This window comes from Prenolepis imparis, unplaced genomic scaffold (genome assembly GCF_030444845.1).
Source record: "Prenolepis imparis isolate NDT839.2.m4 unplaced genomic scaffold, iyPreImpa1.0 SCAF_13, whole genome shotgun sequence".
NCBI lineage: Eukaryota > Metazoa > Arthropoda > Insecta > Hymenoptera > Formicidae > Prenolepis > Prenolepis imparis.
Window position 1 is genome coordinate 7,864,780 of NW_028141171.1, and position 24,776 is coordinate 7,889,555.

The window sequence follows — 24,776 nt, forward strand, 5'->3', positions numbered from 1 at the left end:
TTTGTTTTACGCGTAACAGTGGGTCCACAATAGGTGATTTAAGCCCTAAGCCTTAAGAAATTGACCAATCACAGTCGAGTTTTCTCCTCATACTTGACTGCGATTGATCAATTTCTTAAGGCTTAGGGCTTAAATCACCTATTGTGGACCCACTGTAATTGTCTCGATTACGTGTAGGATGTATGACTTTACGAAGACAGGCAGAAGTGCTTTGACTCTTCGTATATAATCGTAATTAATGTCATCGTGCGAAAATAAAGTGATTGATGTACGAATGAAGTTAGATATGTGTGATATCTTTTTGGCTAAAGTCACAAGGAGAGAAATGATCTTTTCGCTAATTGTGTAATAATATTCTTTAAATATTAATTATGTAATAGCGTAATGATGTCGAATTGATCGCACTTGCTGTAATTATCGACATATCTTTATTTTTCATTGTGCACCGAACATCATGCGGCAGCTGTCAACCACGCGTATAGTCGCGGTTTTGCTTCCCTCCCCGATAGCTTTAACCCACGATCGTCCTGACGATTGTCATGCACGCTCTTCCAATCGGGAAACAGCTGTTATTCGGTATAATAATTTGCACAAATCACGTGCCTGCAATTTATAACGAGTGTCAAAGTCGTTGTCGTAATCGAAGGGAAGTTTAATGAAAAAAAAAGAGAAAAAAAAACGTCACGTATTGATTGGCGTCAATTTAGGCAATAGACTCGAATCGATCGATTCATGAGTGGACCATCATTATTCAAGGCAACGCTAAAGTAAGTTTAAGCGCTTTTTGATTCGCATCAAGTGATCGCGAGCAACGGGCGGAAATCGAGCGATCGATCGCGCTTCGATCGAATCGAAACATTTAAGTCTTGAGAGGCCAGCGCGAGGAACGTCGAGGAGCGATCAATTTTAATCGGATAGCCGGTAATGGGCTCGTTCGAGGCGATTATTTACAAATATCCGCCGCGCTCGTCTCGTTCGATGAGTTTCTTTACTCACCTATTCAACCTGCTTTAATCGATTACGTCTCATCGAATCAATTGATGATACAAGTGTTTCGCTATCGTAATAGTAATGCCTTCTATATATCCTTGTTTATACAGCTTTTAGCGCATTTGTCACATTTCTTATTACGAATACAAATATATTAATGCCACAGCTCCTCCGTAGAGTAATATGTTTTTGCATTTGGTTCTAAAATTATACTCGAGAATTATGTATCTCAATAAACATTTTACTAAAATGTATAAAATATATATAAATAAATGTATTTTAATAAATATATTCTCATTAAACAGGGAGAAAAAAAGCTGTGTAATTTACGAGATAAAAATAATTTTTTTATCATCAAGCGCGAAACAAATTCAAAGGAATCAATCCTTTTTTTATAAAAATTAATGATATTTTCTGTTTTTATTTCGACTGCATAATTTTTCAGCTAATCTCCCAAGTTGGAAGAAATATATCATTTAAAAAAGATATTATAACCTGCAATAAATAAATATATTCACACAACATACGTAATAAGAATTTTATTGCTAAATAATTATTCCAATTTTTAGATATTTAACGAATACTTTTTTTCTCCTCGCGTTAAAAATGCTTTACGACCGAGTTATAATTTGGGAATTTCGCCGTTTCAAAGTATACGGGAAAAAGAGCACACTCGGGATACGTTAGCGACCGCGAGCTAACGATGACATGCAAGCTGTGACATCCTCGTAACAAGCGCCGGTGTAGTGCTTAATTACGCATCAACACCATTCTCATCGGAGCAGTTAAGGGATGGCGGTACCATTTGACGAAAAGGGAGAGGAGGAGGAAGGTGGCGAAATTGTATCGTGCTCATCAAAGTTTTAATCGTGTCGTTCATTAAGGCCCGGTAACCGCACACTGTCGTTGATCTACACGTTAATCCATTATAATTTACACTTCGCGAGTTTCTCCCGACGGACGTGAATATGAATGGTCGACGGCGACGAGACACGCGCTAACGCTTAGAACAGCGATTTCCCAGCGATAGCAAATTTCGTATACAATGTTCCGTCGACGAAAATTAATCGTCAGGTTAATCTGCGTCCCCCGCGACCGAAAATAGGGCGAAAGATATATAATCGCAGGACTTATTTATTCTACTCATCGATCCCCATCCGTCGCGTTCCCTTTTCCGCGTTTGCGATGCAGCTGCGTGACTTAAAAAAAAAAAAAAAAAAAAAAGATAAAAACAAAACGTTACGACGGTGTTCGATCGATCGATCCGTAACACGATTGTGATCCGATGAGTTTGGAAAATTAGCTGTAACGATCGCAATTCGCGCGAGAGACTCGTTCGGAGACTCCTCGAAGGGTCGAATGAAAAATGAATGAGAGAGAATCGACCGACGTTCGTGCAGCTCCTCTGATATACGTCGTATCTGACATCACGTCTTTTCCTGTACGATATATGAGCCGCTTTGCACGCGTCTCAGTGCCTGGTAACGTGCGAGCTGATCGAATTAATGCGCATTTTCCTCGTTCAACAATAGACACGCTTGCATTTCGATACCGCCGCGGTTGCGATTCCAGGCTAACTTGCTGGTGTAACATAGCGTACATAGCATCGCCACACAAACCGTTATGCAATCCAGTTTCCGAAGTTCAGTAGGGTGGACGCGAGTTCGTCGGACAATGGTGCAACCCGAGCTACGTGGAGATTGTGATTAATCTTCTCAATTTATCCTACTTATCCCTCGCCCTTCCCGGTCGATCGACCGGCGAAATACCGGTATAAGATCGGTGTCAAAAGGGACAAAAGCGGCACAAAACTTGCCCCCTATTTCGAAAATTACTCTTTAAGGATATTCCGAGGTCGCATTTATCTCATATCGGCGTAACCCAATTTATAACGTCGGCTTTTTAAATGGCTTTTAAAATCCTATTGTAATGGAGTGTAATTTTAATCGACTAACGGCACATGTACTTATAAAATAAAAAAATATTTTAATAATTTTCAATTTATCTCTCTATTGAAATTTTTTAATTATCAGAATATGTGTGACTTGCTACATCTGACTCTATGCAATCTTTATATTCTTTATTCTTTATTCTTCGAAATCGTTGCGAGCTGCGCTTACGTGCCGAGTGCAATTAATCTTATCAATTTATTTCGCTACACGTTCATGTACATAACCGACGTCGGGCTTTGGAACGATTCTACGGTCAACCTTGCTAATTTTGCACAAATTTCTACACAAGAACGATAATGGACTCCGAAAGTTTACCATTATATAATTGGGAATATGCGTTGTTTCAAAGAAGATATATTTCAATAAAATCTTGCAAGAGAGCTGTTTCTAAAACCGATTAAAGTTGTTAGTAGACAAGTTATTGTTCTTGTGTATGCTTAATTGTTTAATGATTATTATCAATTGACATCATTCAATAATGATAAATCTACGATTTATTCTCAAATCAAGCGATTACCATTTATTATGCGTCGTATATTTCTCTATTTCCTGTAAGATGTAAGAGCTTAGACATCAGCAATGGTGAGAAATTATGACTAGTATATAAAACGTTATCGCGTTATTTAAAAAATATTTGCGCGATTACGTACGCGTATTACACACGAGGATTGTCGATAAAAAATGCAGTCATAAAGATTTTAATTAGTGCTTTAGACGCGTCCTGATAAAGCAAGTTGATTAAGAGTACATGTACAACGAGAGCAAATCTTGAATATTTCGACATTAATTGACTGAAGAATGAAAAATTATAAGCAGTATTAAAATTGAGTTTAGAAGAAAAATAATTAGTCTCCTTTGATTTGACCGTTTCGCAATTAATTGCAAATAAAAACGTTTGATTTTCAATAGAGTTCCGTGTTCTTAATTAAGAATGTACGTCGAAATAATCAATAAAGCATTTTATATCTCAGAGACACCACACATTGCTGATTTACGCGGACAGTAATTTAATTTCTTGTGTCATTGTGAATGTGATTTAAATCAGAGTTTCGCGCGTGAGAAAAACATCACTAGGTTGTCACGGTGATGGATGTTTGGTGAAGTTGCAATTTACGTCCGTTTTCAGCGAGAGTCCCGTCAAATCCATCCATCAGAATAATAGCCGGCAAAAGTTTCGTCTTACGAACGAGAATGGAAGGGTTTCGAAACGCGATTAAACGACGGTAATTATTGTTCATTTAAGTCATGTAAATTTCATTATCTCCAAAGTTTTGTGATATTCAAGCTTATCAAGGAAAAGTAAACTCGAAATTTAATGACAAATGTGTATCCCCCCGAAGGCGAAAGCTCTCTTTCGAGATATTCTATACTTGCACAGTTTTTAAAATTTCTGAAGTCATTAAACGCGAGAGAACGTTATCTTCCTCGTCACACATTCCACGTCGTATATCAATTTCACGCGCCATCGGACTCGCACAATTTTTTCCCCCGAAAAATTTCCGCGGACGAGACATTTATGTGTACATATACATATTATACTTATATATATCGCGAGAGCGGAAAACAGCCTCGGTCGCTCACGGTCGGCCAGGGAGAGCGATCGATCGTTTCGATATATACTTACGTCAAAATATGTAACCGTGTCCTTAAACTGCCTCGCCTACGACCGTGGAAAACGCGCGGACAGGATAGCCGCCTTCGCTCATCGCCGGCTAACCTTGCACTAAGCTCCGTCATTTCGTTCGTGCCGCGATAACAAAATAACTCGCGAGCGTTGGTAGACGCATTTTAGAGGCCCTGCCCGGATTCATCAGGGCACGTGGTGGCACTTACGGTCGCCGACAATTCTTTGCCACTTTACAGCGACCTATTAACGACGCCGCCAATTATGACTCTGTAGAAACGTCGGATTCACGTAATCCACGTGACAGAAATACAAACGCGCATTATTCTACATCGATGCGATCATTTTTTTTCTCTATACTCTTCCTAACTCTGTGATTTTTTCTGAAATTATAAAATTGTGTTTTATCTCCTTTTCTTTGTGTATTTAAATTAAAGGGAAAGACTATATCAAAGAGTCAAACACTCGCGCGAATTCTAGAATTGTATTGTGTTATAGAAAATTGCAATTGTAATTTTATATATTGTAAAAAGTAAATTAAAAAATTATAAAAGATAAATCATAAAAGGTAAGAACGTAATTACCTTACAATATATATAATAACCGAAATGTAATATTAATGTATTAATCTTTAAATAAATCAATTTCCTAGAATTTCTCTCATGATCATACGTAATAAAAAAATTGATCATACGTAAATATATCTTAAAAATCTTATACATTTTTTAAATATAATAAAAAGCAGAGAAAAAGCAAAAGAGGTATATATGAATTTTTAATATTTTTTCTCTTTCATTCAGTTATCGAAGGAAAAGATAAATATAATTTCAAAAAATAGATATAATTCAATACAATTTGAAAAATTTTCAAAGTATTTAATTAGTTTTTTTAATCAAAGATATTTTATTGCCCATTTTGCCATTACGGTGCCATTATATGTAATTTGTGCATCGTGTACACGGAAAATGTTTTAAGTATTTATCCTCAACATTGAAAGTTTTTTATTTTGACCATTTTTTTCTGTTACAATAAAGCGCTCTCTAAGTTCCGCTACGCGGATAGGCCTAGTGGCCCCGATATTGAAAGAGGCATCTATTGTGTAAAACTTACGAAGATGGAGATAACGTAATGAAACTAACTAGCTTGGTCTGACCAATTAATTGACCCAAGCACGACATAACATTTAACGTATAGTCGTCTTCCCCTATTCACGAAACTGTTTACATCATATGTATAGGACATTATATGAAAATCCGTCGCTAAAAAAGATTGCTCCATGAATAAATTATGCGAAAAAATTAAGGATGTTCATGACATCTCTCGGCATTAAAATACAATTTTTTCTCTCTCTCTCTCTCTCTTATTTCAAGTATTTTGAAACAATAATTTTTATAATAGACGCTATAATAGACATTTATTTAAAATAGATAATTATGTAAATGTAGAAATATGCTTTTATAGAGCATATATATAATTTATTATCATATATCTTTCCCTCCCCCAGGAATGAATACTTGAATATAGAAAATTACGACACATTTGTATCACAAATCCGATTTGCATCCCTCGACAAGCGCGTCTGACTATGAAGTAACAAGTTTCACTGAAATCAGGGCCGGGGACTATCATCGTCCATAGTCTCGTGCGATCCTTGAAAGATCAATCTATATAAGATTGTCTATATATTTTTTTAGATTTTCATAAAAATTATTCAATAAATTAATTTTTTATTGACTGACACTTTTATCGAATAATTTTCCGAGTAAAAGTGACATTTCTCGTATAAAAATTCACTCGCTCGCGAACGCGAAGAATGTGCGCGAATGAGTTTCGCACGGACGAGTTTCGGGCCACCCCGTCGCGGCCTGAGAGGGTGGAATCTGGCGGGTGGTATAAATTTTCTGAGGTTGCGCATCGTGCTCGTCGGAGCCTGAAACTCGGCAGCGGTGCCCAAGTACGAAGCAGAGCGCAAGTGGTGTCGAAGGAAACCGGTGGTCCTCCTATCGTGCCGCGTCGTAGCCCATTCGTGCGACTTGACTTAGTTCCGTGTCGGTGCATCAAGTGCTCTTATCCGGGGTTCGTGAGAGAGAGAGAGAGAGATCTTACGAAGGTGTGCGGGGTGAGTCGGAGATTCGCCGATGCGATAAATCGTCGTGTCACGAGTGATTACAATGTAATATCCTCGCGAGCAGATTTGTACATATGTATATACACGTCGCTGTTAAAGGTTGAAAACGCGGTAATGCAAACCATTTTTTTGTTCAATTATTATACGTTTGCCTTATACACCTTAAAGTGCGAAATATGCAAACTGTGTGATATAGAGTCATATTCGAGTATATAAAAGAATTAATTAATTGAGTAGATATATAAATAATTAATATATAAAGTATCCTAAAATCTGTCCTTAGTATATTCTCTGGCAATTTGAAATCGATTTTTCCTCAGCGAAACGTCAAAAAAGATCATTATTTTTTGCAAGTTTTTATTTTTTCCCCATATCTTTCTAACTAAGCAAAGTAAAGTAAGCTCCAGTCCTAATTAACTGAAGAATATAATTCCATTAAATCTTTTAACTCCAGAAAGTTTAGTTTGTGAGAAGTGCTTCTTTTCCAATCTCTTATTACTTAGAAATTATTGATGATCCCTCGACTTTTTTCGATAAGGAAAAATCATCTCTAAATTGACTAAAAAATCTGCTTAAAAGAACATTCAATTATTTTGAAATATTATGTATGTATGTGTGTTCCTCGTGCAAAAATAAATCAAAAGTGTAGAAATTTTCTTATACGAGGCTTCATTCTCGAGAAAATCGATTTTAACTATTTGTTGAATACGCGAGTACTGTCTAAGAATCAATTCGATATTTCATTACTATATCTCCACTGACTATATCTGTTTAATTTCTAGATTTATAAATATTGGCAAAACATGTTTTTTTTTCAATCAAATCTTTATGTATCTCTCTTGCTTATTTATCCGATAGGTTCTCATAAAAATAATGCGATGATTAGGTATAGCAACCGAAAATACAAAAAGTTCAAAATAGATTTTCTCGAAAACAAAGTGTCATATAAAAAAATTATTATTCTACTATTAATTTTCAGTCGAGAAATTATCGCGGTTGTATCATCGTTAGCGCCACATCTAATATTTTTATATTATTGTGATCTAACATAATTATTGTGATCTACATAAAATTCATGATCTTTTTATTACCTAAATTCAATTTAGATGATTTTATAGATCAATAAGTTCATAAATTTATCATGCATCACTTTCCCATCTCTTCGTATAAAACATCAAATTTTCAGATCGGCCTAAATTCAGCGACATAGAGTTATAGGACATTCCTTTTTATATATGATCCTATTTCACATATATATAATCAGAAAAGCTTTAATATAGTCTCATATATACTTAATGGTCAAATATCTCTCTTCTTTTTTCTGCACACACACATTAAGAGAAATCATATAAAATGTAATATAATTCAACTTATTTTGTGTGTGTAAAGGAATAAAAAATAATGTAATTCTTTCTTATTTTATGAAAGAATGAAAAGAATCGGTGACTCGCATGTTCTAAAATCTTTTTGTGAATGTCGGCTCACCGGAATTAATGCTTCTGATATTGTATCTGATATGTATCATATATTATTTTTTATTTCACTTAATTCATTTTTTATCCTTTAAACATTCAATTCTTGCGTATATAAAATACGTTTTTATTAATTAGACGCTTACTCATTATTCTTATTTCAAGTCTCCGAATTTCAGTCAAGTTTAAATTTTAAGAATAATAGTTTTCTAACAATAAGAGAGAGAAAGGAAGGTATATTGATAAAGTCGCCCTTATACAATAGGAATCATTTCCGGAAAAAGCTATGCAAGATGATAATCATGAAAAAAGGGGGGTGGAAGAAAGGAGGTCATATATAATATCTTTGCCCGTCTTTACCATATTCTTTTGCCCGAGATCCTTATAAAATTTCCGATATTGAATGTGGCCTCGCGCCAAATGGACTAGCGATCTCCGTATCGAAAGAATCTTGCTTCGCCAAAATGTACCAATTATCAATATATGGATATCTGTTTTTGCATCAACTGTAGTCTCTACTTCCGATTACAATTCACGAACGCCGTTTCGAATCTTTTAACGATATCGTACAAGTCGCGATCGCAAAAAAAATGAGAACGGACGTGTTTACTGTGCGTATCAGTCGTGTTTCATGCGGGAGGATCCGGGAGAGGACAGGAAATATTACGTAGCACGATTTACTCAACGATACGATGTCTTTCAGAAAATTGCGAATTATGAGTATCAATAATGTCCTCATCACTTTCGACGAGGCTAATATTACGATATACAAAGAGGAAAATATGGATCTCCGACGAGATCCAGTTTGATTAATAGCACAAAATTAAGATTTTTTTTCTCGAGGAAAATTGGCGTAATGTCGGAAAGACTTATAATAACGTTTCGTTCGAGAGCTAAAAAAAACGAAAGACGACGCCACTTTAACTATTTGAGAAGTTCTTCAGAAAAATAACGAGTTATACTTTGTTTAGTTGCGAAATATAAATGAAAAAATTCGAGGAGCGATATCAACAATGATGTAATTAATGTGTTCGAAGATAATTAAAAAGAATTTATTCATTTATTTATCAAGAAAATATATATAAAATAATAAAAAGCTAAAAGAGTAGAATAATATGCTAAAAAGAGTAGAATAATATGCTAAAACGTACCGTAGAAATTTTGATTCGCGAAAATAAATAATCTTATGTCTTTATGAAATATATCGCGATACATATAGATTTTTCGGCGAATGTGTAATTATTGGAAGGAAGGCTTTAGAAAATAACTATCTACGAATATAAAATAAAGAACTAATTTCTCAATCCAGAAAAAAATGTTGCGCATTATTTATCGCATTGTGCTCTTAATCAGTCCTGTTTACATTCGTAGAATATATAATTGTCTAATTTAAAAAAAAAAGATCCTTGAACAAAGCTTATCTCAAATGGACGCGATTGAAAAAATAAGAATATCGTGGCAAATCGATATTCTCGAGATAACAAGGCGTACGCTTTGCGAAGAGATTTTCATAATCTCGCTTTCATCCGAAACTCGAATATTTGTATCGAAGATGGCACGAAATGACTAATGAATCCGCCGTCAGAAGTGGCGGAGGCAAACTTTTAGCATTACGAACCCTGGGATAGAACACGTGGGATAGGGAGAGAACAGATTTTGTGTTGGGGATTCGCGCAGTGTCAACATTAATAACTCCTTCATCTCCCTACAAACTTATATCTCATATCTTCCAGCTTCGTCCGTATATACGCGCCGAATTAATGCTTTCGCAGATACGGGCCATTGATTTTACCGTCAAATTTGGTTATCAGAGTTCAGTTATTGGCACAACCTACGCTGACATTCGACTCGGTGTCTGCACGCCCACGTAATCACGTTAAACCGTCGACAATTTCGGTCAAATTTGGATAACGTAATCGCGTACAATAGTACAAAGATATAGTAGAAACACCGCATTGATCTCAATCAAATTTACCTCAACGGATTGAATCAACGCGACTTGGATGACATTTGCCATCTATCACGGTGACAAATGCAAGAAACATTTATGCGCATTAAAAATCATGAAATAATCATAAAAAATAGTTTTCTTACAGATATATTCTTATATATTTTTTTTTGTATGAAAAATTAATTCGCCACACATATCGTGTGACTTTACCTTAAAAAAAGGAAAAAAATAAGAATAAATGTACATAGATTGAAGATGAAATCAGATGCATGCGAATATAAGATTAATCCGCAGTATGTATAGTTTATATTCACACACTTGAGTCGTACACGTTTAATGCATCTGCATCTGATGAATTAATGCCGTGAATTGTTCCCATTGCAACTGGCATGTTACATATCTCGTGCTGAAACGTTGTCCGTCACATGCTTCTCTATCGGAGAAACCATCGGGCACCGAGCATTTTCCAAGCAATAATCAATAAATGTTGTCTATGTATACGTATGTATCCCTAGCACCGAAACAGTCCCAACTGTTAATTAGAGGGAGATCCGCTCTTTGCGGAAACTCTCTTGTTGTTAAAAGATTAAATTTGATCAACGGAAATGAAAATATAATAAATGGTGAATGTCGGGAAAATGGAAAATTTCTATATCAAAGATTGCAATCAATACATTCAATATCGCGATAGAAAATTTTTAATTTTCAATGTTACAAATATCTAAAATAATATTTCCTGCAGAATCTCTCTCGAGACCGTATGATCATATAAATTATAAATGATTTACGCGCGAAAGAAATGAAAGCTTTGCTCTCGAGCGACCTTTCTATTATATAATCGAGAGTAATCAGATCGGACAATTTTTCTGAACCGCACTCTCTAAAGTAAAGATTCAATATCTTCTTTGTCAAATTGTTTCATCATTATATATAATAATTTATGATTCATTAAACTTTGTCTAAAGACGCAATCTCTGCGATTTTTCAATAAAAATTTAATCTGGGGAATAAATTTTATCAATTTCTTCCCGTCCGCCTACGGGTGATCATTCTCTGCCATCGATGCAGTCACCAAACGGACGTAATTAAAGTGGAATTATCAAATAATTATCGCCTAGATTTTCCCACTGAAAATATATGCCGCACGCATACATCGCCGTCGCTTATTTGCCTGACCGGCAAACTTGTAAAGTTTTCTCATTTCGAGTTCGTTAACACGCAAAACCGCGATTTGCTTAGCGCCTCATCTTAAGCCAGGATGTCGCTTGACTTACATGTAACATGAATTATGCAGTCTTACTTTGAAATTGAATTATGCTCGGCAAATATCAAATTATATTTAATTTGATTTGCTGTATCTCTGCTGTTACAAATGAGAACAAACAAATTCTGTTCATAAATATAAACTAATTAAAATTCACCGAACCGTTTAGAGAGATGACAATGTGCGAAACATGACTGGTACGCGAAATATGTCCACATGCAATGCGGGTCAATAACGCTTAGATAGCGTACCCATATATGCGCATGTAAACACGTGTATGTACATGTGGCGCACGTAATTCTGTGATTTTCAAGAAAGCTCGGAATAGCACTCTAGTAATTCGCGTTTGTCAGTTATATTTCGGCTTATCTACATTTCGGATGAACCCCGATTCTCAAAACTTGATAAAACTAACTCCGTTCACGCGTGTAATCACGCAACCCTCGCGTTATTCTTGCGAAATAAGTCGACCACCTGCGGTGAAGATACTCCAAATAGATCATAGCATCTCACGGAACGGCCGGGAGAGATCTATATATGATCGTGAATTATCGTATAGATCGCCCACAAAGATACGAGAGTTTTCGTTTTGATACGATCAAGTTTTCGAATGAAAATCAGCAATACGACGATAGTAATGAAATATTGCTAAAATATCGCAATATGCGAGAGTGTAACTTTTTATGAAAATTATCTTTATGTTTGAAGCTACAAGAAAAGTTAAAAAAATCACAGATTCCGATTGCGCTCGAATGAACATTTTATACGTTGTTAAGAAGCCGCATGCGATCCAATAAAATGTCATGTAAACATTTCAGAGATATTGTTACAAAGTAGTATAATTTTAAAAAAAGAGTAAAAAAATATACGCCAAATATATAAAAGAGCATTCAAACTTTTTTGCAATACAGAAGTTGGGAAAACAAGAAATTAAAATGTACTTTTATTTGGCGTTATTTTTTTACCATAAAATAAAAGTTTGACTCACCGGTCGATGCGCAGCAGCGGAGTAAACTACGTAGACTCTACGTTGACCTGTAACATACAAATATAAGATTCAAATTATAATAGTGCCAAAAATAATTAATATTTCAACAAATTATTATTGTACGCATCGAACTTTATATTTAACTTTATGCGTACAATAATAAGCAGATATTTAAATCTAAATGGAATAATTATATAATTTCCGAAAAATAATTATTTTTGTCAAGTACACGTTTTTACAGAAGTTCACACATATAAAAGTCTCTTTTTCTAATTCATGTTTAAGTCTACCAAAATAAACGAGCCAAATAAAATACACGAGAATAGACGCACGTTTGCGATTAATGAACAATAATATATGAATAATAAATTATATTCACCCCAAAGTTGCTCCGCTGTCGCCTCCTAGGGCTCCCCTTCCTCTCAGGTTGTTCTTCACACTTGTTCGTCGCACCATATTCACTCGCGAAAATACGTTTAATGTTATATTGACGATCTCGCGCGCGAATCGTCCGCGGCATGTTGAAAACGGACGACACTTTTCGCGGCACTCCCGAACTAATTAAGCGACGCGCAATACTTTTCACGGCACTCCCGAACTAATTAAGACGAGACAAACCGTCCGCGATAAAAATAGACGCGCGATACTTTACACGACACTCCCGAAGTTTAAATTAATTAAAACATGACGAAGCGTTTGTCTTCGGAAATTAGATGTCTGATTTATTATTTAATGCACGACTTTCTGCGAATAGAATATCTTTTCGCGAATTAATATCCCATTTCGCAGATCGACATTGGAATATCGATGATATCCCCTTTATAAGTCTTGAAAAATCGTTGGGTACTTGGCTTCTCCTTCGGGATAAACTCCTTCCGACTACTAAGCCCTCTCACCGACGTCAAGGTACCTAAAATGGGAGGGTTGTTTCATTGAAAAACAAATTAATATGCTTCAAGAAACGAGGGCCGACTTATTTTCGTCTCGTTATAAAAAAAATACTCTCTTAATTATAAAACAAATTATAAAATATATATTATATTATATATTTTTATTCGTAGAATTAATTAGTCGTACAGTCTGATAATTGTTAATCGTTCGAGGAGAATAATCGCATTTTCTCCTCGTGCAAATACTATATTATGCTCGACTTTGCCATGTCAAATAGGATGTTGCCTCATTTTACGGGTTTCGTTATCCTCGTCTGATATAATATAACAAGACAAGATTTCTGGCGGCCTCAAAGTAGGCAAATAATAGGCGATTAGCCTCGAAATTGCGCCCGTAACTTTTCCCGGCATCTTGGAAAGTTTCAGATCGCGATCAAGGAAGATGGCTGAGGAGCAGCCGAGGTACAAATTGATCTACTTTAATGCACGGGGTCGTGCCGAGCATATTCGCTACATATTTGCGTACGCGGGCATCGACTACATCGACGAAAGAATCACCAACGAATGTTGGCCCGAGCTTAAAAAGTGTAAGTTCAGAAAAGTTAGATGTAGAAAAATTAATGTCGCTTTTAAATCAATAGTGCAAGTACAATTTAATGTTTGTGCGCAATATGTAAATGTATTGCAATGCGAATCAAAATCTCACTTCGATTATAAGAATGCAATTCTAATCCTATATTTTTATAATTTATCGATTGATTAATTAAATTCAAATTAAATATAAATTTCAAGTATAATAAAAAAAAAAAAAAAAAAGAATATACTCCATATACTTGTGCTTAAATATATATTGAGAATTAATTCTCGCACGCGATTGATTGTAATTTACACCTACAATCAATCAGATGTACGTACAATAATAGTCTTAATCGATACCTTGTGAGCGAAGACAAATTTGTTCCGTTTCTCTCCCCTTCATTGGCAGAACTTAAGCACGATCGTCAGTCGATTGCCTTCTCCTGTTCTCAGCGATGCCTTACGGGATGCTGCCAGTCCTGGAAATAGACGGCAAACCGATAGCGCAGAGCAACGCCGTGGCACGTTACCTGGCCCGTGAGCACAATCTCGCAGGCAGGGACGAGTGGGAATCGATGCTCTGCGACGTCCTGGTGGATACTCTGGGAGATCTGAAACAATGTAAGCGATACACATATAGTATAATCCGTGACGATTCCGGTAAAAGTTCCCAATGGTTTCACCCGGTAGCCGAATCGATACTTTCTTTTCGACTACGAATCCGTCTCGGGCAGCCGGATTCTCCCGTTTCTCCCGCAGAATCGTCGATGACGAAAGTTTCACATCTCTCGCTATGCAATTTCTTAAGTCTCTCGTCGTACGAGTTCGCGCGATGAGCATCGATCAATAAGCGTTATCGATGACGCTCGAGCTTTCCGTCTTGTTCCAATTTCCCGACGTCGAAAATGGAATCTTCCGAGAAAGAGGAAAGCTCGAGATAGGGAAAGGAAGAGAAAGAAAGAAAGAAAGAAAGAAAAAAAAAATATATGTTCGTGCTATAAATCTCGGAAAACTCTGACGGGCGCGAAAGTTGTTCCACTTTTCGCTCCTCTAAAAGACACGCGTCTCTGTTCGCGTGACCTATTTCCAAGCCGAGGTCACTGTATAATCGAGCGAGCGCTATCGTCCTGGAAAAGCTCTCCTGGTGAAATCCGAGGCGTATATATATATCGCATCGGAATCTCGCCGTCAATATAATACTCGCGACGTAATAATATACGGATGCGCGAATCGCTTAATGAGACATTGTAACGATCAACCACGGGCTCGCTCGCTGTCCTATTCGTTATTTGATTTACCATTTAGATCAATGAGCGGCATTTATGCGTTATATGAAATTCGCGGAAATGTACGATACAGTTTAATCGCGTTTGACATTTGTCATATGACAGATAGAAAAAAAGAGAGAGAGAGAGAGAGTCGTCAGAGCTTGCGCATGATTTGTTTTTCAGTCATTTTTCAATATCGTACGGAGGAGGATCTCTTTAAGAAGGAGGAGAAGAAGGCGAAACTCCTGAAGGAAACAATACCGTTCTACCTGAATAAATTCGAACAAACGGTCGCCGAGAACGGTGGTTACGCGGTCGGCTCTACGGTAAAGAGAATCTCAGATCTCTCCCCAAGTATTAAACGATCTTGTTGTTTCACGCGCAACAAGAATCTCTATTTGATTAAATATAAAATAAACTATGCGTGTAGGAATTAGTAATATACAGAAATTGGATTAAAGTAAAAAATTTCACACTTGTCATTGCAAAATTCAATGTTCCTATATGTCACTAAAGTCCAATAAGACGGAATTGAAAGCTCAAACATGAATGTATTGCGTTAAATTAAAAACTTTCTGTAAATCTGTGTGCAACACGAACGCGTGGTGCTTTTCAGATTACGTGGGCGGACTTTGTGTTCACGGTGGCGTTGGAAAACTTTGAGAACATTTTCGGTGCAACCGCTTTAGAGAATTATCCGGCATTACGCGGCTTGAAGAAACGAGTGCACGAAATTTCCGCAATCGCCGACTGGCTGACCAGGCGACCTCATTCCGAGTTCTAAAATGTCATTTCGGACGACGGAAACCGGAAGGTAGCATCGACATCATAAACGAGTATACATATCTGCGCATGTATCGTTGTGACAACGATAGAAAGAGAGAGAGGAAGTCTCAACATCTCGCGTGTAAGATCGATATTAATCGTATCATACTAAAAGCGACACTTTTATTTCGCGGATGCATTTTTTTTTTGCTATTTGTATTTGAAATAGCACTCTGAATTTTTTCGGCTAATCGAACAATTTGCATTTCAAGCTCCAATTTCAAATTGTTCGGATTATTCGCGATATCGATTTATTTTTCTTCATATCTGTTTTAAAAATGTAAAATTATATCACTGCCTACTCTGTGTAAAAGCAACATCTCATTACCAATTACGTGGATAAAATATGAATCTAAATATAGAAAAGATTAATGTTATCTATATTGTGTATTGTTGTTCGAATAAAAAAAAAAAAAAAACTATACGATCGTTCGCTGTTTGAAGAAGAAAAATATTTAAAAGCACTATCGTTTTTATCTCAGTTCATATTAGAAGATAATTTTGTTACGTATGTGAGTTGATCGATTTTAAATTGTTTACTGTACTTATTTTCATACCACGAGAAATTATATGAAAAAACACACAAAAGATTACTATCGGATTGTCCCTAAATAAAGCTTCTTCAATGTGTTCATTACATTGTGCATCGTGCATGTACATGTATGTGAATAGTGCATTGCTGTGACTTACATGTTGCCGACATCGATAAAGCGTCGAGAGAGATCAAGTGTTAGATAGATAAATATCTCTCGAACGAATTTTCCGCGATATAATCGATATTGCCTTTATGTTACACAGAGTTTACATCAGGCTATGCTATCCCTTGTTTGTTTGACAAAATGTACTTATCTATCGGAATGTATCGAGTACCATACAGGGTAATGCTATGTAATAAAAGCATGTAAAAAAAGAAACAAAAAAGTATATCAAACGACACTATTAAATATATAGTGCTGCGATAATATATATATAATTCTATATAAAATATATAAAATATATATATTTTATATATTTAGATATATATATATATATATAGAATTTCAAACGACGTGCAAAGCAGTAAACCTCTGCAGAAAGAAGCATATGCATCAAAAGAAATTTAGTCGATAAGATTTATTGTAATAAAAATTTGAAAAAATGTAATGTATAATTTAATGTATAATTTCTCACTTTTATTGAGAGTGATGAAAAGATAAATATATAAAATATATATGTACATACATAGAGAGACTTTATGAATGTACTCTATAAAATGTTAATACAGCGTCATGTTTTAAACATGATAATAAAAACGAAAAAACGTATGCTTCTTTAAAATGCATCTCTCAGATCGATAGAAAGGGCAGCATATAAGAGAATTTCTACAGTGCGCTATAATGATGCAATAAAGATGATAAAGAGCCTCTTGCTTTCGTTATTGACGCTTCATCAATGACGTATTCAAATGCGACAACACAGTCAATTGTAATTAAATGAGAAATTATATCTTTATTCTTTTTTTTTTTTTTAGAAAAAAGAATATTGTAATACTGTAAGCGTGAGTGTATGTACAATGTTATATGTAATGTTAATGTAACGCGTTAAGAATATTGAGGTTATAAAAATGATGTATAATGATGTATAAATGTTGTGGCTACAGGAGACGGTACGACTGATAATAATACTGATAATAAAAAAAGAAGCAAATATATTGTTATTAATACGCCATTAATTCCCATCCATAAATTTACGCCTCAATCATTTTTAGTCAGTTATATAAAATACGTTTGAATAAAAATTTCTCTCTCTCTCTCTCTCTCTCTCTCTCTCTTACTTTCTGAAGCAAATTTTGCCACAAAATTTTGCTCGACTATAATTGCCTCCGATTAAATGGATCATAAAAAAGTCATATTATCGTATCCTCTACTTAATTTGAGTACAATTAAAATGTATCGCTGTTTATAAGTACCTTTTAATGATAGATTTTCCCGCGACACTTTGCTATCGAGACGCTCACGCACGCGATGCAGTTTCTCCATCTTTTTAAGTAGACGCGAGTATCGATAAGAATCGAACCTGACGATCGCGATAGTTATCGATAAGAATCGAACGTCACGATTGCGATAGTCGTGGAAACTAGGTTGGTTAGGTTACCTTCGTCGTTCTTCCTGGCTCCTGTGTAATGCATCTTGCAATTTTACATTGAAAAAGTCGCAGAGAAGTTTCGTTACTCGAGACGTCTCGAGACCATCGGTGACTGACGTCGCGAATGTCGAGACGCCTCGCCGGAGAGCTGTTGTAAGGAAATATGGCTGCGACGGCGAAGACCGTATTGCCCGAGGAGAGCGAGCTAACTGTCGAGGAGCTCAACGTCAGCTGGCCGGTGCTGCAAACCGCGTCGGTTTATATCGGCAAGGCCTGCGAGTGGTACAACAATGTGAGTTGCTTGATGACCGAATCTCGCGACGATATCCGTGTGTTTAACCATCTCGCTCGAAGACTTACATAATGGTTCCAGATCCCTGTAGCAACGTTTCATGTGTACCCTTTTGTAAATAGTAATTTCATGTGATTCTTCTCTCCTCTTCTCGAAATGATACCATTCTTTCATTTGTTGACCTGCTAGTTTCAATACACTTCTGGAAATAAAAATGTTTGTCTAAATTAGTTTAATTGTATACAGATGGATTTAATGTTTAGTACGCTAGATAAATTGTTCTATTCTGTGAATATATAAAGTAGTATATCTTGTTAAAAATATCAATCTCTGAAATTGTAGAATTAAATTTTTGTAATTTGAAACATATGTAAAAAAAATATATTTATTCAATTATGACAAATTTGTCTCTTCTCCAGGAATTTATATTATGTAGAGAAGAAGAAGGCGATCCACGTCGTTGCCTCAATGAGGGAAAACATGTGACTGCTTGTGCAATGGATGTTCTGAAAAAAATGAAGAAGCACTGCCTGGAAGATTTTAATGCGTACATGTATTGCCTCGAAAGATCAACGGGAACACTGGAGCTTACTAAGTATGTTATTTTATATCATACTATGTTTGTATGTCATGAAAAGAAGAAACTAATTAAATCTTTGTTTGTGATAATACAATGATATAACATAAATGTCTTAGGTGCCGGAAAACGCAAGCTGCTTTAGATGACTGTGTTCGTAAAAATATGAATATAGAACGTCCACCTTATGGATATTTTTGCGAGGCCAAAGTGCACAATACAGAGAGACCGCGGCCACCACGAAGGGATGAGCCTATAACATTTCCAGATCCAACTCCTGGACTGTCAGCTGACATACCACGTGAGAAGGCAAAATACAGCAATCGCTTTTGGTATAAATCTTAAGTCTCTCAATATATATCATTAGTACTTTGGTCGTGCTGCAAAAGTTATATTCGCAAGATTCATCAAGTAATTAGATAATTATAGAGAATCGAGCGTATGCGATGTGCAGCTTCCGAATGCTGTAGAAACGTTTGTTTCATATGGAAATGAATAGAATTTGCCATTGTACATTATCTTGTGAATATAAATTGTGAACAACAAAGTAAGTGATAAGTCGCTTGATTATTGTTGCTATATCTTGTACAAATATAAATATAGAACATTATAATAACATACTATATTTGTTTGTATCCTCAATTATACGTATACACATTTAATCACAGAGAACTACTATAATTATCCAAAATTATATTAAAATATAAATATATATTAATATTATATTTAAATAGATATTTTTGTACAGCCAAAATTTTAAGCATGTATACAAAAAATTAGTTTAAATTAGGGCAGATTATATGGGACAAAGTGATAAAATCTATAATTCATGGATAATAGGAAGAAAGAGAGATAAAAGAGGTAGTTTGATTGAGTTTTGTTTCATAAAATTACTTCATTTGTCTTATTTCACATAACTTCATAACAAAACTAATTGTCATAAAATGAGCAAAAATATATCAATACATGCTCGTTTTGGAAGATACCTAGTAATTAATCAAAACAGTATTGCTTTGTCAATATTACTACGGCATTTTATGTACATGAAACATGATGAATTTTACAACTAACTCTTTTTATCAGTCATTCAAATGTATTCCAAAAAACAATTGAAAAGCGCATATATATATATATATACATATATATATATCAATGAAATATATGTCATATCTCTTGCAAGAAAGATCATGTTTAAAACCGGTCACATATAAAATGTAATACCGGCTTTAATTCTAAAGAGCATACATAACCGTATGTCGTAGACATAAATACACATTTCATTGTCATTTAATCTCAACCAATTATATTTACCTAATTCGTCAAAGAAATGCACAGTATTTTTGTGCAATCTACAAGTCCCTGTAGAGCATAATCGTGTGTTAGCTCCATGTAATATCATAACCACTCCAGTTTGCACTCGGCGCTAAATGCACACGCCTTCCATTATAGAAAAATGTCACCACGCCACGATATCCGGATCTAGGTACACCGCTCTGTAATACAGAATTTTGCATTGTAGAATTGCATTACACAATTTCGAATGTTGTTTAAAATGAAATACGAATTTTAATTAAAAAGATACATTACCCTGAAATCGTCCATTAAACCAAGCAATTTGGTGGTATTTTTAAATGATTGACGAGTGTAATAGGGTATCCGTACTGGACCAGGAGCAACTATGTTTCCACTCTTCAATTCTGAATAGCTAACCACTGTTGACTGGTATACTTGGTTGACGAAAGCTATATCGTAATTATCCTGTGGAAATTAAATAATAATTTATACATACATTTTTTTTATTCAACATGTAGTTGTCAATTTAATATTCGTTTTCTTACTTTTAGCAAGTAGGATAGATTCATCTTGGTGAAAGGCACAAATTGTTCATTCAACTTGATGTATTTTAAATGTTTTTCAAAGAATAAGCCACTGGAAATAAAATAATTTTTTACTGTCCATGAAATTTGCTCAAGCTATGTTAATTAGTCTAAAGTTATAAGATTGATGTATTTGCCTGGTGTTTTTTAAATGTAAAAATATAACGTATAAAAATAGATAAGAAATACATAAGATAAGTACTTGCTAACTCCAAGTTTGCCAAATGTCCTGGTTCGCGATATTTCCGGGCGGATGCAAGCTCTATTCTTTCGCTGTTCAGGCTGCCTTATCCAATCATCCCAATATCTATACATAAGGAAAAAACTATATTATCAAAAAGGTGAGCATTATCAAAAATATATCAACGATAAATAACTTAATCATAAGTATATATATATATGTGTGTATATGTAAAATTATACTCACGATTTTGGCCATTTTGATGCAAGCTCCAACCATAAATCGCGCGTGAGCATCCAACCTAAGCCAGGAAAGAAATCCGTCCTGTAAAGTAAATATGGTGCATGCTCGTCCACCAAGCCAGCTTTACCATTATCATTCCACGCTGACACACACCATAGAGAGCTATCATTTACTAATAGAGGATAAGTCCCCAGGAAGTATTCATAAAAGTCTGGCGCAACATCCAAGTCATCTATATAAAAAAAACATATAAGTAAATTATTCTCATTCAAATATTATCTCGTAGAGATATGAGAATTTGTTATATAAAATATTTGTTCAAATTTTATGCTTATAAAGATTTGGCTATTAATCATACCTTCAACAATAATTGCAGTACTATATCCAAGCTTTACAAATACTTGATTCAACGCCCATTTATAGTGACGTGCAATTTTAAAGTATCCTCTAAATTTCTTTTCTTTGGGTGGTATTTCAATATCTGATTGATCAGGTTGCTGAAATGATCATAAAGATTGTAATAGCTCGTCATAGAAGAATATAGGTTAAAATATAATCTGTCATTGAAAGAAAATCAAAAGTTTTTATATGAGTATAATTAAACTATACAATATACCTTTATATGCAGTAACTGATTTCCATATCTCGCTATGACATCAGCAGTTTGTCGATGTTCACAGTCTTGCGATACAACTATTGGAAATTGTTCTTTACTAGGTCTTAATTTTATTAACTGATCTAGACACCGGTCTACCGTAATACGATTACAAGAAACAACTAAAATAGCTATTATTGGAGATCCATCAGGTAGTTTTTGTCTTAGAGTAGTGCTCTCGTGGATTGCCTCTGTCTGTTGAAAAATAATTTAAGAAATCATTAAAACTGAATAAAAACTTTTATATGAAAATTATTATATAGATTAATTTATATATATTACAGATAAGATAGTATCACTTGTCGGCTTCTGTTCACTTTTAGATATTCTCTGGTCATTGCTATTCTCGATCTTCTGCAACAAGATGCTATCAAATTTCTCGACTTCATGTTTTCTGTCTGTCTCAATCTCATTTACTGGTAATTGAGCAGCATTTGCTTTTTCCTGTTCTTCTAAAACAAATCATATATTGTTTTTTTTTCTATTTTCTCTTTAGTATAAATTTTAGTTTAAATATATAATATAAATTTTTTAATTAATCTTACTCTTGCGACGTTTACTCTCATTGATTCCTTCAAGAAGCTCTTGATTTATAATTATCTGTTGTTTTACTTGTTTTTCTAATCTGCTAATTTGATTTGATAGTTTATCCTAAGAGAATATAAGAACAAAGATATATAATTATTACTACTATAAATTTTCTTACGATAGATTGTAACATATCGTAGTATTAGTTTTTTTACCTTATCCTGATCCTTGCCGACTGATTGTTGATCCAAAAATAAAAAGTATGTAGCCACAGCCCATAAGACAAGGGACCCAAAAATTATACTGACTGATCTATTCCGCATGACAAAACCAAGTGTCACCTTAGCTGTAACATCAAATCGTATTACAAAGACAAGAAATAAAATACAAATAAACAGAATAAACAGATACCAACAAGGATTCCACACGCTGCAGTACACGTCAGTACATATTTATTATACATGGATCCCTAATAACGTCTTCAAAGTATTTTATTTTTTTTCTGCAAAGGAGCAATAACTATTACGATTGCATCCCAATGCACTACAGACAAAATATTGACACTTTGTTACTTACATGTATTAATCATATCGTATCCGTACTGGAATCGCAATCGTAAATCACACGGAAGTGTCACACTCCATATCGCTCAAAGGAAATGCGCTATTTATACAAAATGCACCGTACCAGAAAACACACGACGAAATGCATTATTCAAGTTTCTCACGTGGACAAGGACTGTGTATATTACGCGAGCGGAAAAGCAGCGTAATTTCGCTTAACATATGCGTGCGTTGTCACTCTATGATCAACAATAATACTGGATTACTGGAAAAAAATAACAGATCACTCGATTGTTTCTTGCACAACGATATCGATAAACGTAAAAAATTTCACGAAGCTCACACGATCAATCACGTGGCGGTTAATGACATTTTTTTCGACAAGCTGACAATAGGTTACTCACCATCGTGACACTGGAAGCGATGCTTGAGAAGAAGCGAGACTTGGACCAACTTGATTCACTGTCATTCGCTAATAATTGAATTACGCTAGATTGCCGTGACTCATTCTCGAATATCCGCTCAAGTCGTTCAAGGCGAATCAGAGTCTTGGACGATATATAAACGCTACTCCGTGGCGTTGCAGACGGTTGCAGCAGATGCGGCAGCTGTCAAGCTGGAAGCTTGTAAGTGTACATAGGATCGTATCTCACGTGAGATCCTCTACTGTCGCGGCGGTGTTCGCGATCCGCGATAATACGCCCACGTAACGACTGCGTGGCAGCCGTGGCCGCTGCACAGAAGAACGTTTTTTATCATCCTTTATCGTCAAATCGCTCGCCGTTGTCCGATACGATCGCGATATGCCGATACGATTGTCCGCGTGATTGGTAGACGCGCGCGCAACCGATATCCGAATCAATTCGGATACGCGAGACCGATAAGAGATTGGCTCTTGGGATTCGAGAGATGAGGATTTTCGTCCTCCCTTCGAAGCGCGAATATGTACCACTAATTTTATTTACTAATTGCGTCAAAGAAAAATATAAAAATAACATATTTTATATCAAATTTTTCATTTTTATTATAATATTCTATTATGTCTAATAAAAATGTGTTGAGCACTTTTGTTTGAAAATATTGTTACATCGAAAATTTTTGAACAAGCAGGTAGGACTCTTCCTCTTTAACGCATTAGAGACAATAGGATCTTGGCTATTTGTTAGAACTGATAATGACCTCTAAAATATATATCAGAATTATTTTTGCTCAAAATGTGAATGCAAGAAAATTGAGTGGCAATAATTGAGCAACTTATTAATGCAAAAACTTAATGTATAGTACTGATTGAATAGTACATATATGTTTTTCATTGTTTTTATAATAAATAATTTAAAAGTTATATACGTTCTTATTAGACATAATGTGTACTTCTTTGTACGAGAAAAGTCTCTTAAGCAACTACATTATTTTCTAGAGATTACTGATATAATTTCACGTTACATTATACCATTTATTTTTATAGTTAACTGTGACGCGAGATAAACATTGGATGAGGGAAGAACGAAATCGCCTCTGATGAAACCGTCGTCGTATGTATTCGACTGTCAGCTCGGTACTCAATTTAACTTACCAACATATGATTTTGACAGAACGCGAGGTAGGCATCGGTCTCTCAAGTTCACCACCGTCGCGTTCGCGATTCGCTTTGTTTTGTATATTATCAGCGGTCATCCAGGCGCATCATCACAGTCGAGCGCAAGTACGTATCGATGTGTCGTCGTGTATTTTTGACGGCGCATTTCGACGGTCAATTGATGGTCATCAAGAGACATCGCGAGGCGTGCTGTGCCTGACATTTTGTTTTC

The 24,776-nt window shown here is 35.2% G+C and overlaps 4 protein-coding genes across 19 annotated transcripts in view; 2 read left to right on the forward strand and 2 right to left on the reverse strand.

The window, feature by feature from the left end:
* LOC145944529 (carcinine transporter) overlaps positions 1–14,333 on the reverse strand; it is a 34,005-nt gene extending 19,672 nt beyond the window's left edge. The window contains exons 1-3 of one of the 3 annotated variants that reach the window (XM_083052896.1): positions 14,196–14,333; positions 12,749–13,279; positions 12,370–12,416 (exon numbers count right to left, since the gene is read on the reverse strand). Coding sequence is in view for 1 of the 3 variants with exons in the window: in XM_083052899.1 (XP_082909025.1) it covers positions 4,567–4,679 (113 nt within the window). In the remaining 2 variants the exon portion in view is untranslated. Of the gene's footprint in view, positions 1–4,566; positions 4,711–12,369; positions 12,417–12,748; positions 13,280–14,195 lie in introns of those variants that run through there. The other 2 variants (XM_083052897.1, XM_083052899.1) reach the window with 2 other exon arrangements.
* LOC145944537 (glutathione S-transferase-like) overlaps positions 1–17,611 on the forward strand; it is a 28,105-nt gene extending 10,494 nt beyond the window's left edge. Inside the window, exons 1-5 of one of the 8 annotated variants that reach the window (XM_083052921.1) lie at positions 3,978–4,165; positions 13,686–13,846; positions 14,289–14,456; positions 15,287–15,429; positions 15,720–17,610. In XM_083052921.1, coding sequence (XP_082909047.1) covers positions 4,134–4,165; positions 13,686–13,846; positions 14,289–14,456; positions 15,287–15,429; positions 15,720–15,887 — 672 coding nt within the window. In that variant the 5' untranslated portion in view covers positions 3,978–4,133 and the 3' untranslated portion in view covers positions 15,888–17,610. The other 7 variants (XM_083052922.1, XM_083052923.1, XM_083052924.1 and 4 more) reach the window with 7 other exon arrangements.
* A 601-nt stretch (positions 17,612–18,212) lies between these two features.
* On the forward strand, positions 18,213–19,541 carry Nd-19 (NADH dehydrogenase [ubiquinone] 1 alpha subcomplex subunit 8). The gene is made up of 3 exons (XM_083052927.1): positions 18,213–18,344; positions 18,764–18,939; positions 19,041–19,541. The coding sequence occupies exons 1-3, from the start codon at positions 18,216–18,218 to the stop codon at positions 19,264–19,266; spliced, it is 531 nt and encodes a 176-aa protein (XP_082909053.1). The 5' UTR covers positions 18,213–18,215; the 3' UTR covers positions 19,267–19,541.
* Positions 18,411–24,638, reverse strand: Mgat1 (alpha-1,3-mannosyl-glycoprotein 2-beta-N-acetylglucosaminyltransferase). 7 transcript variants are annotated; one of them, XR_014426690.1, is made up of 13 exons: positions 23,373–24,354; positions 22,982–23,233; positions 22,621–22,751; positions 22,423–22,528; positions 22,160–22,329; positions 21,839–22,072; positions 21,581–21,719; positions 21,226–21,454; positions 21,001–21,123; positions 20,760–20,850; positions 20,509–20,679; positions 20,233–20,414; positions 18,411–18,546 (listed from the first exon to the last, which is right to left on the reverse strand). XR_014426690.1 is itself a non-coding variant. In XM_083052908.1 (13 exons), the coding sequence occupies exons 3-13, from the start codon at positions 22,992–22,994 to the stop codon at positions 20,301–20,303; spliced, it is 1,521 nt and encodes a 506-aa protein (XP_082909034.1). In that variant the 5' UTR covers positions 22,995–23,233; positions 23,373–23,701; positions 24,542–24,638; the 3' UTR covers positions 19,693–20,300. The 7 variants fall into 7 exon arrangements, 6 of the variants coding, with proteins under 6 accessions (XP_082909034.1, XP_082909036.1, XP_082909033.1 ...); XM_083052908.1 differs by lacking the exon at positions 18,411–18,546 and adding an exon at positions 24,542–24,638 and having other exon boundaries at positions 19,693–20,414; positions 23,373–23,701; XM_083052912.1 differs by lacking the exon at positions 18,411–18,546 and adding an exon at positions 22,821–22,907 and having other exon boundaries at positions 19,694–20,414; positions 23,373–24,295.
* Between the last annotated feature and the right edge of the window lie 138 nt (positions 24,639–24,776).

Bases quoted from the DNA above. Each gene is read 5' to 3' on its own strand.
- Nd-19 (XM_083052927.1), top strand. From the start codon at position 18,216: ATGGCTGCGACGGCGAAGACCGTATTGCCCGAGGAGAGCGAGCTAACT. The intron at 18,345-18,763 runs GTGAGTTGCTTG...TCTCTTCTCCAG, and splicing joins CCTGCGAGTGGTACAACAAT to GAATTTATATTATGTAGAGA. The intron at 18,940-19,040 runs GTATGTTATTTT...TAAATGTCTTAG, and splicing joins GGAACACTGGAGCTTACTAA to GTGCCGGAAAACGCAAGCTG.
- Mgat1 (XM_083052908.1), bottom strand. The intron at 21,455-21,580 runs GTATGATTAATA...TTTTTTATATAG, and splicing joins TACTGCAATTATTGTTGAAG to ATGACTTGGATGTTGCGCCA. The intron at 20,415-20,508 runs GTAATGTATCTT...TCTGTATTACAG, and splicing joins GTTTAATGGACGATTTCAGG to AGCGGTGTACCTAGATCCGG.